This window comes from Gaeumannomyces tritici (genome assembly GCF_000145635.1).
Source record: "Gaeumannomyces tritici R3-111a-1 unplaced genomic scaffold supercont2.4, whole genome shotgun sequence".
NCBI classification, from domain to species: Eukaryota; Fungi; Ascomycota; class Sordariomycetes; order Magnaporthales; family Magnaporthaceae; genus Gaeumannomyces; species Gaeumannomyces tritici.
Genome location: NW_008804548.1, coordinates 2,941,270 through 2,953,917, shown reverse-complemented (window position 1 = coordinate 2,953,917; position 12,648 = coordinate 2,941,270). Strand labels below are relative to the sequence as shown.

Below are 12,648 nucleotides of genomic sequence, written 5' to 3'. Positions count from 1 at the left end.
CCCGCGAAAAGAAGAGGAAAAGAAAACGCCCAAGAATTTTTGTCAAGGATTAACTCTCCAGAAGGGAGACGAGCAAATGGACGGAATGGCCTACATATCCGTAGCAGGCAGCCCGTCGTGCAACTGGCGTGTTATTTCATCGGCGGTGCGCGCATCCTCGTCCATTGGAATAGGCTTGAATGCCTTATCGACGAATGGGGATGTTGCCGAGGAATCTGCGGTGTTGTGTTCGGCTCGACCGAGGTTCGCGACGGCCTGGGCGACCTGCTCCAATGGAGTGCCCGCACCGGGAACGGGGGCCACAGGCTCCTGGCACGCGGGTGGTGCCGTCATCTGGGGCGCAGGTAGCGGGCCAGGGGATTGCATTGCGGGTGCGCCGCCGTGGGGGTGCCCGAGACTGAGTCCCGGCGGGGGTTGGGGGTACTCCCCTTGGGTGTTCAGGAGCCGCGTCTGCAGTTGCATGACGTATTCCCTCAGGTGGTAATTCTCCGATTGGAGCGTCTTGAGACTGTTGTCCATTTCCGTATAGTCCCTAACCTGCTGCTCAAGCTTCTTGATGTAGCCTTCCTTGCGTTGCCTGAAAGCCCTCTGCAGCCGGGCAGCACAGCTCTGGTTAGCACAGTGCACGCCAAGTTACGGAAAGCATCACGTAGTGGACGAGACATCGGATAGCCCAACGACCGGACGGTTTCAAGCAAGGTGACCCAAGCTGGGGACGATATGTATCGAGCGATTTGGCCGGCAGCCGGCAAAACAGTCGGGCGGACACTCCATCCCGACCGACAGTGAACCTTGGGCGTTTAGACGAACCACGGTGGCAAGAGAATATAGTGGCCCCCGAAACCAGCGCTTTGCCAACACGAAACGAGAACAAGGTGTGGGACGGCCTCGCTCACCTGTGCAGCTCTGTTCTGGGCGGCGCGCTTTGATTGCGACAACTCGCGCTTAGCTTTCCGGGCATCGGGCGTCAGTTCGCCAAACTCAGGAGGAGGGGGGCCTGGTAGTAGCTGTTGCGCACCAGGTGCCTGCGGCGGCGAGATCGGGTGCCCAGACATGGGCGCCGGAGCGCCGGCCGCTGGTTGGGGCGCGACAGCCGGCATCATGTTGGCCGTCGCCATGTATCGTGCCGGAGACCTTAGGTCTGGGTGGATGTGCGCGTCCGACTGGTTGGTATGGACGTTGGGCGCAATGACGGGAAACGAACTGTATCCATGCGTCGTCTGTAGCTGGTCTGGCTGCGAGTCCTGGGGGACGCCGTTTGTGACCGGAGCTGCGGCCACTTCCTCTTTTAATATCGGCGCTTCGGCGAGCTGCTCTCGAGTGGCCAGCTCTGCAGGGGCGAGGGGTTCATGTCAGCGATGCCAAACTCCCAGACGACCGACCGGCAGTATGACAAGCAAGCAGAGATGCCGTTTGAGGGCACGCGCGTCACGATGACAAAGACGGAGTCGCAAAAACTAGATGCGGGGAAGTGAGGCAGAGTGAAAATGCAGGCCGTGGTGTAATCATGCGTGAACATGCCGACAACCAAGGTGATAAGGGGAGAGGGAGCTCGCGCAGCAGCAAACGCTGAAAGTGGGTTGGAGCTTTTGATTTTGTTGTTTATAGGGCGGGAGTGCGGCTTGACCAAGCGAGGCTTCTGACAGGGTCGGGGCCGTGTGGCCGGGCATGACGAATCAGATAGAGGGGTCGTACGTTCGGGGGTGTAAGTCTATGGAGCGTCGGGTCGGGAGTGAACATGGAACATGTAGGTAGCGTAGTATAACGGGCCTGCAGCGGATGGGCCGGGCAACAAGACGTCCAATAGGGGCCTCGTAGACTGAGAGCCTTGTGCGACACTTGGGCGTAGCGCGATGGCGCCAGAGAGGGAGATAGAGAGAATGTGTGTGAGAGCGGGCGCGTCTCTCTGCGCTTGGCTTGACCGGGAAAGCGCCCAAGGTGAAGGGCGGATTAGGTGTGGAGGTAACGTTGACTTAGTAATGCTGCGGGAGGGTGATCGTGGGCGCGATGTCCACTGGTCTAGGGGACAGGGAAGGGCCACCTAGTGGGGAGGGTGGGAGGGCGAAGCGGGCGAGATATAATTAGGTGAGCAGGAGGGAGGTACAGCGAAGTACGAGCAAGCTCGCGATGAGATGCCGGCACCGCGGAAGTACTATTATGTAAGAAGGGGATTCAACGGGGGGTGAAGGTTTGTGGGTTGAGGGTGACGAGACAGGGGTATCAAGATCGGGTTGCCGGGGCGTGTGAGTGCGAGCCCGAGGTGGTGTGTGGTGGTGGTGGGTGTGTGCGCTGGGCATTGCTCTCTCCCTCTGCCTGGCGCTGACGTCTGGCTCCCGGCGACTTCTTTCCCTTTGGCTGCCAGCACAGGCGTGGGTTTCGATGGGAGGATGCAACGGCGAAAAAGGGCGCACAGTCAGAGATGGCAGCCATCACACTTAGCCCTGGAGTACGCACAGGAGGTGAGGGGAAGGTTGAGCTTGAGGATGAAGAAGGACGATTGGCGGTTTCGCCAAGATTACCAGAGCAAAGCATGCTGCTACCACTAGTAGCCTGTGGGTGTCTGTCCGTCTTTGAGGGCTCATCCGCCTATAGCTTGTCATGCGCAGCGCAGCAGGAGGCTGACTCCCACATCGCTGGCGCCTGAAGAACCATACTTGTGGATAAAAGGCAGAGAAGCAGGCGGGTTGGCAAAGAGGGCAATGGGAGGTGCCTGGGGCGCGGTATCCTGTGTCAAGGGCTAGCAGGCGATGCTCCCGGCAGCTTGCCAGTGCAAAAGTCACCACCGTCCGCTGAGGCCACAGCGAGGAGCAAACTAACAGGCAGGTCAGGCCTGACTGAGCCCAGGCAGCACACCCCCACCATGCAACTGGCAGGCCACGACCCGGCCCGACAGGAAGAGCATGCTTGCGGGCAAACAGACGGCGACGCTGCTGCCGCGGTTGCTGTCGATCGATGCCTCTGGCGCTGGTCGGAGTCAAGCAGACAGCTGTTTCCGGGTATGACCGAGGCAGGCTAGGCTGGCGGGATTGCGGCGCCCAGAGAGGCATTGCCCCGCAAGGTGACAAAGCAGAGACAGGCGCCTATCATGGCTGGCGATGTTTGATGACATGACGCTGCTCGGCGAAGCAAGTCCCGGCGGGCGGCAGGCGGGATGGAGGCGCGGACCGCGTGACAGGTAAAGGGCGGCACGACATGTGCAAAAGGCAGGTCAAGTAAGGTGAAGGACAGGCGCAATGGACATGGAAAATGGCCAACGTACCGATGTTGGAGCTGCCGCTGGTGGCAGTGGTGGTGGTAGTGCCCTGCATCGCGGCCATGTTTTTTTGCCTTCTGACTCAGCATGCACGGGGTTGTCGATGGTCGAGCTGGGTGGGTGGCCAGCAGGCGCGTTTTGGTTTTATTTTTCTGGTCGGGGGGTGGTCTGCTGCCGTAATTGAGATCGAGTGGGAGAAACGTCGAGGTCAGGTTATTGCCGGGCGGCCAGTGACCGGGCAGTGACACCCACGCGCACGCTCGCAAGAGGCAGCGCGGGCGCGGGCTGGACCAGACAGACGCTGAGACAAGGACCGTGTCGCACGGATTACACACGTTGCGTTGCAGTGCGGCCTTTGCTGGCACGCGCCAGGCCGGCAGGAGACGGGCAAGGCAATCAACCCGGGTCACAAAAGAGGGAAGAGATACAATACAAACAGGGCGCCTCGTGACTGGTGATGACAAAGTGCCCGATAGACCCCAGGGCGGATTTTTGCTTTGCTCTATTCGTTGGTTTTGATGGGCAATGGCGCGGCGGTTTTGGGTTGGGGCAGAAAACAGGACCAGGACTATGGAAACACGGTATCGTGTGACTTTTGATTCAGCTCCAGACAGGAGACCAGCCCACATTGAGTGGTCCCAACCCCAGTTGGGCCAACTTTGACCCACTTGCCGACGGAAAGGTACATTTCCCTCCAGCTATCAAATTTTTAATTTTTTTCTGGGGGTTTTTTTCTATTAGGTACATCGCCTCGCCTGCAGGCCGAATAAATACAATTCACTGCTTGGCGTGTCCAGGATGGCATCACTAGGTTGCTCCGTCGCTGCCGGCGGATGCAAGGACCTCACAGATATGGATCGGTTCGGCAGCTGGTGACAAAGCATTTGGCGGGTCACGCAATGCCAGGATTGATGCTCAGGATTCCAGACGATGACGGGGCCACCCAGGTCCGAGTCCAATACACCCTCCGACCACCGAGGCAAACATCATCATTCACTTACTGCCCAAGCCCCACCGAAGGATCCCGAACAAATTGAAGCCAGCCAAGATAAAAAAAAAAAAGATAAAAAAAAGTACCGCAGTAAAAGACTGTGGCTGGGGCCGGGGCTATTCTCCCGTCGGTGCAAATCGATTAGGTAACCACGCGTCTTGCACACGGGCGTGGAGTTACAGTGATTACCTGCCGAGTCTGGGCATTTTCCGCTTCTGGCGCATCCATGATGGCAATCGCGGAGGAAGCATGATATCCCCCAGCTTCTCCCGAGCCCAGACACTGTATACGGCCTGACCACATATACACCCATGACCTAATGCTCGCTGCAACGCAACGCGCCAATGTCGAGCACGCGGCGTCCCTCCAACCGGCCGAATCAACCGTCGCGACTTTTTGGTGTAGGTTCTGTTTAGGTAGTCGGCCGATGCAGGCGTCCGCCAAAACCTTGGCCTGCGCATTTGTCAGCCAAGCCGGTGGGGCCTCTACATATGTGCTCTGTGCAGTCTGGTCCGTTCTGGGTCGACCGAATCCCCGCACCGTGTCGGGCACAAAACGCGAGAGCGACGAGCAGTAATCGTCTGTCGCTCCGTACAGCCCACAGCGTCGCGCATGCGCATGCTGCTCCCCGTCCGGTCGTTGCCATATTTGGCTCATGCGCACGCAGACGCCCTTGTTGTTATTGTTGCCCATCGCCGTCGGGCTGTGCCATGGGCCCGAAGCGTGGCGATTCCCTTGTATGGGTTGGACCTTCCAACTGCCGACGACTCTGCCATCCTCAGGACGTGGCTGGGGTTATACTGAATCTGGCAGCTGGTTTGAGGCGGAACATGCAAGAAGACGCCAAGGGTGTCGGCCGACGGGGGGTTGATGGGCCTTGGCTCGTAAATCTGGCGCTCCAGAGTCGCCCGGTCAAACAGCCGCCCAGGTAGCGTGCTGACTGCAGCTCGAGGGCAGATTAACTACAACCCAGGGTTGTGTCTCGGCATGGGGTATGCGCGCACATAGGCGCAGGGGCTGCCATCATTGAAATTCACTTGAAGCGCGCGGGTGGTGGTTCGAGGAGTGCAGAATACACATGCCCTCTCGTCTCCTCTCGTCTCCTGAATACCTCCCTCTCCGTCGTCACCACGCCACCACCACCACCGCCATCCTCAGTACCACCATCGCCATCTCCTACGCGCTTGCCATCTATCTTACCAACCCGAGCGGCGGCTAGCGAAAGGAGTAAGTAGCTTATCGAGGCTGTGGGCTGTTGAGGCCGTGCCCCTGTGCCATCATGTGGGATCCTCCAACGGGACACACACACTATCTGCAGCCACGAGCGTGTGTCGAATCAATCGAAAACAGTTGGGAAACATATAACGTTACCGCAGTCCGTTTTCTTATTGCTGCCTGACGATACTCCTCCCCAGTGTGACCATCCCGGCACCTCCCTTGGGCCTCCACAGCCTCGCATGTGGCTATGTATATCACAGCGTAACACATGCCCAGCCCACCCGCTAGCCCTCATCACCTCACTCGTGCTGCCCGGATATACCCCGTGGGTGTGTCCTGATATGGAGGGTGGAGGGGAGGATGGTGTTCCGAGGTGCAGCGATCGTCCGTCCCCGTCGCTAACGCCCCATCCCTTTTGCGATGGCGGGATCCAAGCCGCCACATAATGCCAGTTCTACTTGGATTCGCAAAGTTCCCAGGAGACCCATCACATAGAACATCTGCGCGAGGCAGCCCTTGTACACTTGCCATCTCCAAGCCAGTATAGGCCTGACTTGTGTGCGCCCGAGACATGGAAGGCAGTCCGCATATGCCGTCAGCAAGCCTCATATCCGCTTTAGACGGCTTGATGTGAGGGGGGACGCAACGGCGCTCAGGGGTCAGCCGCCACGCATCCTGCCTGGCGGCTGTTCTCCAGGTAGCCATGTAACGTGTTAAACGCCCCTAAAAAAAATCCTCAAGACTGATCCGCCAGCCATTCAGATAGCGGCTGCTGCCGCCAGGGCTCGCCCATTTATTTGGACGCACACAGTCCCGTTATTACATCGGCACGTGTGGCCACAGTCAGTAGAGTGTACCTACAGCCACATGCCTTCTTCTCCCGTCCAAAAAAAGCATCCGGTGGCACCGCGTCGGCGATGAGTGTGGAACAACTCATATCACCCCCTGGCCGGTACGGTGGCCCTGGCACCCGGGGCCATGGCGGTGGCGCTCCGAGAACGAGCCAGTCCGGCCTCATCGGTGAGTATTCAGGCCGCAGGCAGCTACGTTTCTTGCTTGGCTGGTGTGCCCAAAGCCCGGGAACAGGCTCCAGCACCTCATACGCTCCTTCCATTCACGGCTGTGGCCGACCCCAGCAACGTCCTTGATGCACCCCTTTCACTTTTGTTGGCAGCACACAGCAAGGGAGTGTGACCTGCTCCTGCCCGCTTATGGCTCCTGCGCGGCGACACCCCGGACCTACGCCCTACAGAAGAGAGCCATCATGGATTCGGAGCTTGGCAGCATGGTTGCCATCCATGCCAAGGAAGACATCTCTCTCCACGGGTGCTGGCTTCTCAACCACATCGACCAAGGTCAGACACCGAGAAGGCGATGGGTTTCTCACCTGCGATTAGTGATCACATGAGTTATGACCTGAATGGGTAGCAGGTCTGCCCTTGATGGGAAAGAGTGGCTGTGGATCTTGCAACGGGCTGTGGGTGGGATCTGAAACTTCGGAGACGCCACATTGTGAAGATGCTCACCAGGCTCGTTCTTTGATGGTTCCTAACTGGGATCGATATAATTATCGTGCTGATTCTTCCCTGGCGCGCAGAAGTGTCGGATGCATGCTGCCATGTTACGAGTCTGTGATTACTCCCTCCTCTCGGTGTCTGATCTTTCATCAACGCTACTAGCGGACTCGCCAGGCTACGGCTAACTCCAGCCTTTGGGAGGTCATGAGAAATAATCGAGCCCGCCAGGAGACCCACGGTCACCCTCTGACAAAGATTCAAGGATCTATGGTGTCCAAAGGAAAAGATCGTAAATCGGGTCGTATCTGACCATAGCTGATCGTAAACATCGCCCCCGCCCTACACCAGGACGGCGGAAACCCATCTACGGTTGATGGCATTGGATTTCGCGGATCAGTAGCATACTTGCCGGACTTTCGTCCATTGTAACGATGTGGGGAAGTCACGGGGCTTTGCGGCCTCGCCGGCTCGCCGACTCGCCGACAGCATCGCTGGTCCCCTGGAAATCTTGCGAGGAGTTGACAGGGGTGAGATATCGCGGGTCGGAGAGGGTAACTGTTTGGAACTGCGGCTGAATCCATTCACTTTCATCAATGATCTGTCTTGAACATAAAGCTGTTCTGTCTGTATCTAATGACCCACAAGCGATCCCTTCTCCCATGAGTGATCGCGACTGAGTCCCTGGCGCGGCAGTGGTCTTTCTAGCCCTTGACCAGAAGCTAAGTCTTCGCATAGACTAGCAGGTGCCTCAACACCAGTGCCCAGCCATGTCTCCGGGCTTCTGGTGGAAACATCGGGACACCACACCTCGCTCTGATACTTCTCAACCTAGCATCGCTCGCTCTCCCACCGCGGCCTTTGATTGCTCATTACCTTCGGTCCGGGCGCCGAATCGCTCCCTCTAAGATGAATCCGTCAGCACCAGTGGTGGCTTCATCGAAACTCTTCAAGCTCGACTGAGCCGCGCGCCCCATGATTAGATCACCGAGCATGAAATCGAACTCGTGAGCATGCGGCGACTCGGGTCCCAAACGGTAGAGCGTCGTAGCTAGATCATGCCGAAAGGGCATCTTCGAGGATAAGCCGGGATCACATCTGACCCTCGCTAGTGCCGTGGGGAGAATCCTTCATGAACGCCCGCCAACGTCAGCAAAAGACGAAGCGAAGCGAGCAAGGCTTGAGACCCAGCTGCATCTCGCAGCTGAACACACATAATCAGCCGGCTGGTATTTGGAAAAGAAGACAGACGGCGAACCAGAGAATCACACATCCATTACCTTGTCATCGCAGTATGAGGTACGTGAACAACTGCCCACACATGCCACGAGCCCCTGACAGTGAGGGTACCCAATCCCCACACCCGCGGGCAAGGCCCGGCGGGACCCGAGGTCAGCAAGCAGGATGGGTTCACGCATGACCCTCTCGAAGAACACCCGTTGGAAGAAGGAGGGGAAGGGGTGCGGAAAGAAGACATGCAGGACATGCACGCATGCCACGTATACGCGCATTTCCACCCGCAGCTCGTCCTTGATATCCCTTCCGGGAAACCAATGTCGCTGTCGTATGCAAGCCCCGTCTTGGAGCGTTTACGCGCAGAGAAGCGCAAGAAAGAAATGCGAGGATCGCAAATACAGCGAAGGCCGGAGTCCGCGCGCGCGCGCTCGGTCGGTGGTCCCAGGGATCAGATTTACTAATGCCATGGGACAGCCCCTCTCAGGAGCAGGAATAAGATGAAAATAGTAAAAGGGACGGAATGGGAACAGGAACGTCTAGGCAAATGACATTGATTTCAAGCTAAGAGGACATCTTTTGGTAAAAATAAAAATAAAAATAAAAAAATGGGCAAGAAAGACTTCGGGATCTATACTTACACCCACTACACTCCCACCTCCTACCTGTCTAGGCGGTCAGAATGAGCCCGAGGGGAGAAACACTCACGCTGTAATTCACGCGGGATTCGGGCCAGGTGGCTGTGGGCACCAGGAAAAGCCCGAGGAGGGTTGGCTGATTGGGGCTGGTTTACGAGCCCAGTCCATAATCCAAATGTGTTCGAGAACGAAGAGGCAGGTATTGATTCTCCGAGCGCCTATAGAAAGGGTCCGGCGGGCCGCGGCGAGGGCGTTGTTTGTCGAGGGATTACTTCTTTTTACCATAGAACCAATCATTGGAGGCTGCTGAGTCTGGGTCAGACGATTTGACGGATAAGGGCTGCCTGTCAATACCGCCAGACGACATTGATGGGCGGAGAGTGGAGCCGGCGGGTGAGCCGCGTGCTGTCAACGGGCTTTGATGCCCACAGCCGCCCCGGTACGAGATCAGACGTGATGTTGAAAGTATCGACAGCCAGTCACACTCACCAAAGCATCAAATGCCGCCCCGTCTACCCGCGCCAAGAACCGCCCGCCTCCACGCCACGGCAGCGAGAATCGCACGCCCAGCAGCAGCACGGCGACTACTGCCGCCCGCGCGTTTCCGGTATTCGACCGCCGCTGCCATGGACAAGCCCCGCCCCACATACTCGCCCGGGTCCGACGCCGCGCAGCTCGACGCCGCCCTGGCGCCCTTGCTCGCCCCCTCGTCCTCGTCCTCGTCCTCCCCGCCCCCGGCCCCGGCGGCCGCTGGACGCTGACGGTCGACGGCGGGGGCCTGGAGCGGAGCTTCAGGTTCAAGACGTTTGCCAAGACCTGGGTGAGCCCTTGTTTTCTTTTGCTAGTGATTTGAATGCAAGTGCCATATTCGAGTCTCACGCCATCGCGAAAACAAACACATGGAAAACTTCCCGAGTCCCTGACTCATCATGGCTCGACATTGTCCTACATGCCTACAACTTACCCAAACAAAACAAAAATGCCCCAAGGATGACGCCACGGCAGCGCGCATGCGAGGCGGCAAGGCGACGTGGCAACGGGACGCAGAAGCGTGACCGTCGTCGTCTAGCACCACCACCCGACAGGCGTCACCCCGGCCGTGTGTGACCACGGGTCTTACCATATACCGCGTTATATATATACCAACCATATATATTGCCTGCCCGCCCGGATTACTGACTGTACGCCCGCCACCGCCACTGCTTCCAACAGGACTTCATGACGGCGGTGTCGCTGCAGTGCAAGATCCGAAATCACCATCCCGAGTGGTCAAACGTAAGTTTTTCGTTCGGTTCGCCGAGGGGCCCATTGGACCACGGCATCAACTCCTCTTCTTGTGCACGCACGCCCCCCTTTCGTGGACATGTCACCGCCACATGTGCTCCATCCTCTTGTGTTTTGGCGGAGCATGGCTACTTTTTTTTTGTTATACCCGGCTGACCAAAGCATCGGTCAACCGGTCTCACCGCTCATGCTCGTGCCATTGCTCGCCTTCATAGGTGTATAACACGACATTCATCCGCTGGACCACCCATAACCCCAAGGGTTTGTCAGCGCTGGACGTCGAGCTGGCCGCCAAATGCGATGAACTGGCTCGCCAGTTTGGCGAGCAGCAGCAGGAGGAGTCGCCGCCGAAATCGGCGAGTTGCAACCTTCAAGACCTGGCGTCCACAGCCGCGACGAGCTCTGGGAACTGCTGCGGGCCCAAGAAATGATTTCGGACCGGATCAATGTTCCATCACCAATGCTGTCTCATCCGTCATCGTAAGATAGGTGTCTCTTCTGGTCTGTATTATAAGATTCTTATTAATCTCGGCCATACCGAGGCCGCCGAGGTGGCCAATTATGCACTTTGAATGGATTTGACCTCCTCGCGGAGACCACCGTACGCCTCCATCATCCAACCAACCGGACCTTCTATGGAACCACAACAAGGGGGAGGAGCTGTCAAACAGGCAGACTCCCTGCCATAATTTTCAAACACTTCTCTTCCTCATTAGATCGTGACTTGAGGTATGTTCGTATGGAAAAAAAACTCAAAACATAAGGGTGGTGCTGAACCCAGTATGCCCTGCCAGGAATGAAGCCAGTTTATTGGGCCTTCTTGGCCTTGAGCTTCGCCAGCTTCTTCTCACGCCTCGCCCGCACGGCATCCTCGCCGGCCTCGGTGTCGAGGGCGTAATCCCACCACCTGAAGCTCGAGGCGTAGTTGCCGATAAAGCGCTCGTGGTGCAGATCGTGGTGGTCGGCGCCGGCCCAGAATGGAAGGATCTTGCGCAGACTCCATGGGAAGTCGTATCCGCTGTGAGCGTCGATGGCCTGGAACAGACGGAACACGATCCACATGTACATGGTAAAGAGGTGAAGGTCACCGGTGATGGAAACCCAGATTATGGGCGTTCCGACGACTCCGAATCCGAGGAGCATCGTCTCGATAGGAGATGCGTATTCGGCGGCGAGACCAAAGGGCGCGGAGTAGGTGTGGTGCAGCTTGTGGATGTTCTTGTACAGGGGCCCGTAGTGCAGCGCCCTGTGGAACCAGTAGTGCCATGCGTCCTCGATGACGAAGAAGATTGCGATCTGCATGGCCATGGTCCAGACCGAGGGGAAGGGGACGCCGTATTCGAGGCCGAAGTAGGTCGCGAGGGGGTGGAAGACCCAGATCTGGGGCAGCTCGACGGTGAAGTGGCCAAACAGGACCAACATGGTGCAGTCCCACTGCTCCTTCGCTGTGGGCACCTTCTGGTTCTGGATCTTCCAGCGGTTGAAGTAGGGGATCGCGTCGACAAAGATCCAGGGGAGCGAGCGGCCGAAGTAGACGACCTCGTGCATCACAAAGCTCATGATGCCCGTCGCCAGCGTGTCGTTCTGCATCCAGAGATACCATGCCTGTATAGAGCGCAAACGAGCCTGGTCAGCTCAAACATGTCCTGCCTGATGCCGCAAACGTGGAGGGAGACGTAGAACATACCGCCCAGAGGCGCTCGACGGCACTGAGAGCAACATAGTTCTTGGTGACCTCCTCGTAGACGGAGAAGTAATCGGTAGTCCCGTTCAGAATTCCCGATGCGAGGGTCGCATTCTTTCTGTAGATGCCGAATTGGGTTTTGCAGTCAGTATATGGGTTTCGTAGAAACCGCCGGAGCAGCTCCCCGAGCGGCCCGACTCCGGCGAGGGAACACGTACATGGCGTCCATGGCGGCGGCGCCAGACATCTTCTCCAACGGCCGTGCGGCAGGTTCTGTGAAGGGAGGAAGCAATCAGGTGAAGTCGGGTCGGTTTACTCCTTTGACAGCAGCAGTCGACTAATCCAGAGGCGGAGGGAAGAAAACGAGATGGAAAAGAGAGGCGCCGTCGAGGCAATGACGAGGAAAAGGGGCATCTAGGCGGTGACAAGGGCCCAAGGGAGCAAGCAATCAAGGAGGGCTGGTTTTTATTTTGACGGGCCAATGCAATCTACCGCGACCCTGGGAAACGGAAAAGGCCCATCCGGATGGCACCACATTTGCGCATTCTCGATCAGAAGCCGACCGAGCCACCAATGGGGAGGGCCCGTTGGCGGCTGCAGGCCCACTGATCATGGCATTGGCACCACCTGCAGCCTGTCCCTTCCACACTTTCCGTCCCACCAGGTCTGGCGCGGCTTTGCCCGTTTGGCTGTGGCGCACGCGTCAGGGCGATGAACAATGGATCATGAGCGAATGCGCACATGCTTTTATCAGATCAACTGGCATGTGGCTCCTCCTGGACAGCTGCCAAGCACGAGGGAGATACCGGAAATGTGTTCGGATACAGGAATAT

At 57.7% G+C, this 12,648-nt stretch overlaps 6 protein-coding genes across 6 annotated transcripts; 2 read left to right on the top strand and 4 right to left on the bottom strand.

The window, feature by feature from the left end:
- Positions 1 to 90: 90 nt before the first annotated feature.
- Positions 91 to 1,103, bottom strand: GGTG_08387 (hypothetical protein; the record flags this gene model as incomplete). Its single annotated transcript, XM_009226227.1, has 2 exons — positions 91 to 609; positions 897 to 1,103. The coding sequence occupies 2 exons, from the start codon at positions 1,101 to 1,103 to the stop codon at positions 91 to 93; spliced, it is 726 nt and encodes a 241-aa protein (XP_009224491.1).
- A 1,493-nt stretch (positions 1,104 to 2,596) lies between these two features.
- Positions 2,597 to 3,308, bottom strand: GGTG_08386 (hypothetical protein; the record flags this gene model as incomplete). Its single annotated transcript, XM_009226226.1, has 3 exons — positions 2,597 to 2,710; positions 2,781 to 2,812; positions 3,260 to 3,308. 3 exons carry the CDS (start codon positions 3,306 to 3,308, stop codon positions 2,597 to 2,599), a joined length of 195 nt encoding a protein of 64 aa, XP_009224490.1.
- Positions 3,309 to 4,762: 1,454 nt separating this feature from the next.
- GGTG_08385 (hypothetical protein) lies at positions 4,763 to 5,176 on the top strand (the record flags this gene model as incomplete). The annotated part of the gene is made up of 1 exon (XM_009226225.1): positions 4,763 to 5,176. A coding segment is annotated over one exon (414 nt), but the record flags the coding sequence as incomplete, so codon positions are not given.
- A 2,245-nt stretch (positions 5,177 to 7,421) lies between these two features.
- Positions 7,422 to 8,049, bottom strand: GGTG_08384 (hypothetical protein; the record flags this gene model as incomplete). Its single annotated transcript, XM_009226224.1, has 2 exons — positions 7,422 to 7,581; positions 7,853 to 8,049. The coding sequence occupies 2 exons, from the start codon at positions 8,047 to 8,049 to the stop codon at positions 7,422 to 7,424; spliced, it is 357 nt and encodes a 118-aa protein (XP_009224488.1).
- A 1,081-nt stretch (positions 8,050 to 9,130) lies between these two features.
- GGTG_08383 (hypothetical protein) lies at positions 9,131 to 11,492 on the top strand. Its single transcript, XM_009226223.1, has 5 exons — positions 9,131 to 9,286; positions 9,323 to 9,667; positions 10,060 to 10,122; positions 10,347 to 10,860; positions 10,926 to 11,492. Exons 1-4 carry the CDS (start codon positions 9,269 to 9,271, stop codon positions 10,560 to 10,562), a joined length of 642 nt encoding a protein of 213 aa, XP_009224487.1. The 5' UTR covers positions 9,131 to 9,268; the 3' UTR covers positions 10,563 to 10,860; positions 10,926 to 11,492.
- GGTG_08382 (C-4 methylsterol oxidase) lies at positions 10,607 to 12,255 on the bottom strand. Its single transcript, XM_009226222.1, has 3 exons — positions 12,034 to 12,255; positions 11,819 to 11,933; positions 10,607 to 11,736 (listed from the first exon to the last, which is right to left on the bottom strand). The coding sequence occupies exons 1-3, from the start codon at positions 12,060 to 12,062 to the stop codon at positions 10,939 to 10,941; spliced, it is 942 nt and encodes a 313-aa protein (XP_009224486.1). The 5' UTR covers positions 12,063 to 12,255; the 3' UTR covers positions 10,607 to 10,938.
- Positions 12,256 to 12,648: the final 393 nt, after the last annotated feature.

Bases quoted from the DNA above. Each gene is read 5' to 3' on its own strand.
- GGTG_08382 (XM_009226222.1), bottom strand. From the start codon at position 12,062: ATGTCTGGCGCCGCCGCCATGGACGCCAT. The intron at 11,934-12,033 runs GTACGTGTTCCC...CGGCATCTACAG, and splicing joins GCCGCCGCCATGGACGCCAT to AAAGAATGCGACCCTCGCAT. The intron at 11,737-11,818 runs GTATGTTCTACG...CGCTCTATACAG, and splicing joins CCGTCGAGCGCCTCTGGGCG to GCATGGTATCTCTGGATGCA.
- GGTG_08383 (XM_009226223.1), top strand. The intron at 9,668-10,059 runs GTGAGCCCTTGT...TGCTTCCAACAG, and splicing joins AGACGTTTGCCAAGACCTGG to GACTTCATGACGGCGGTGTC. The intron at 10,123-10,346 runs GTAAGTTTTTCG...TCGCCTTCATAG, and splicing joins ACCATCCCGAGTGGTCAAAC to GTGTATAACACGACATTCAT.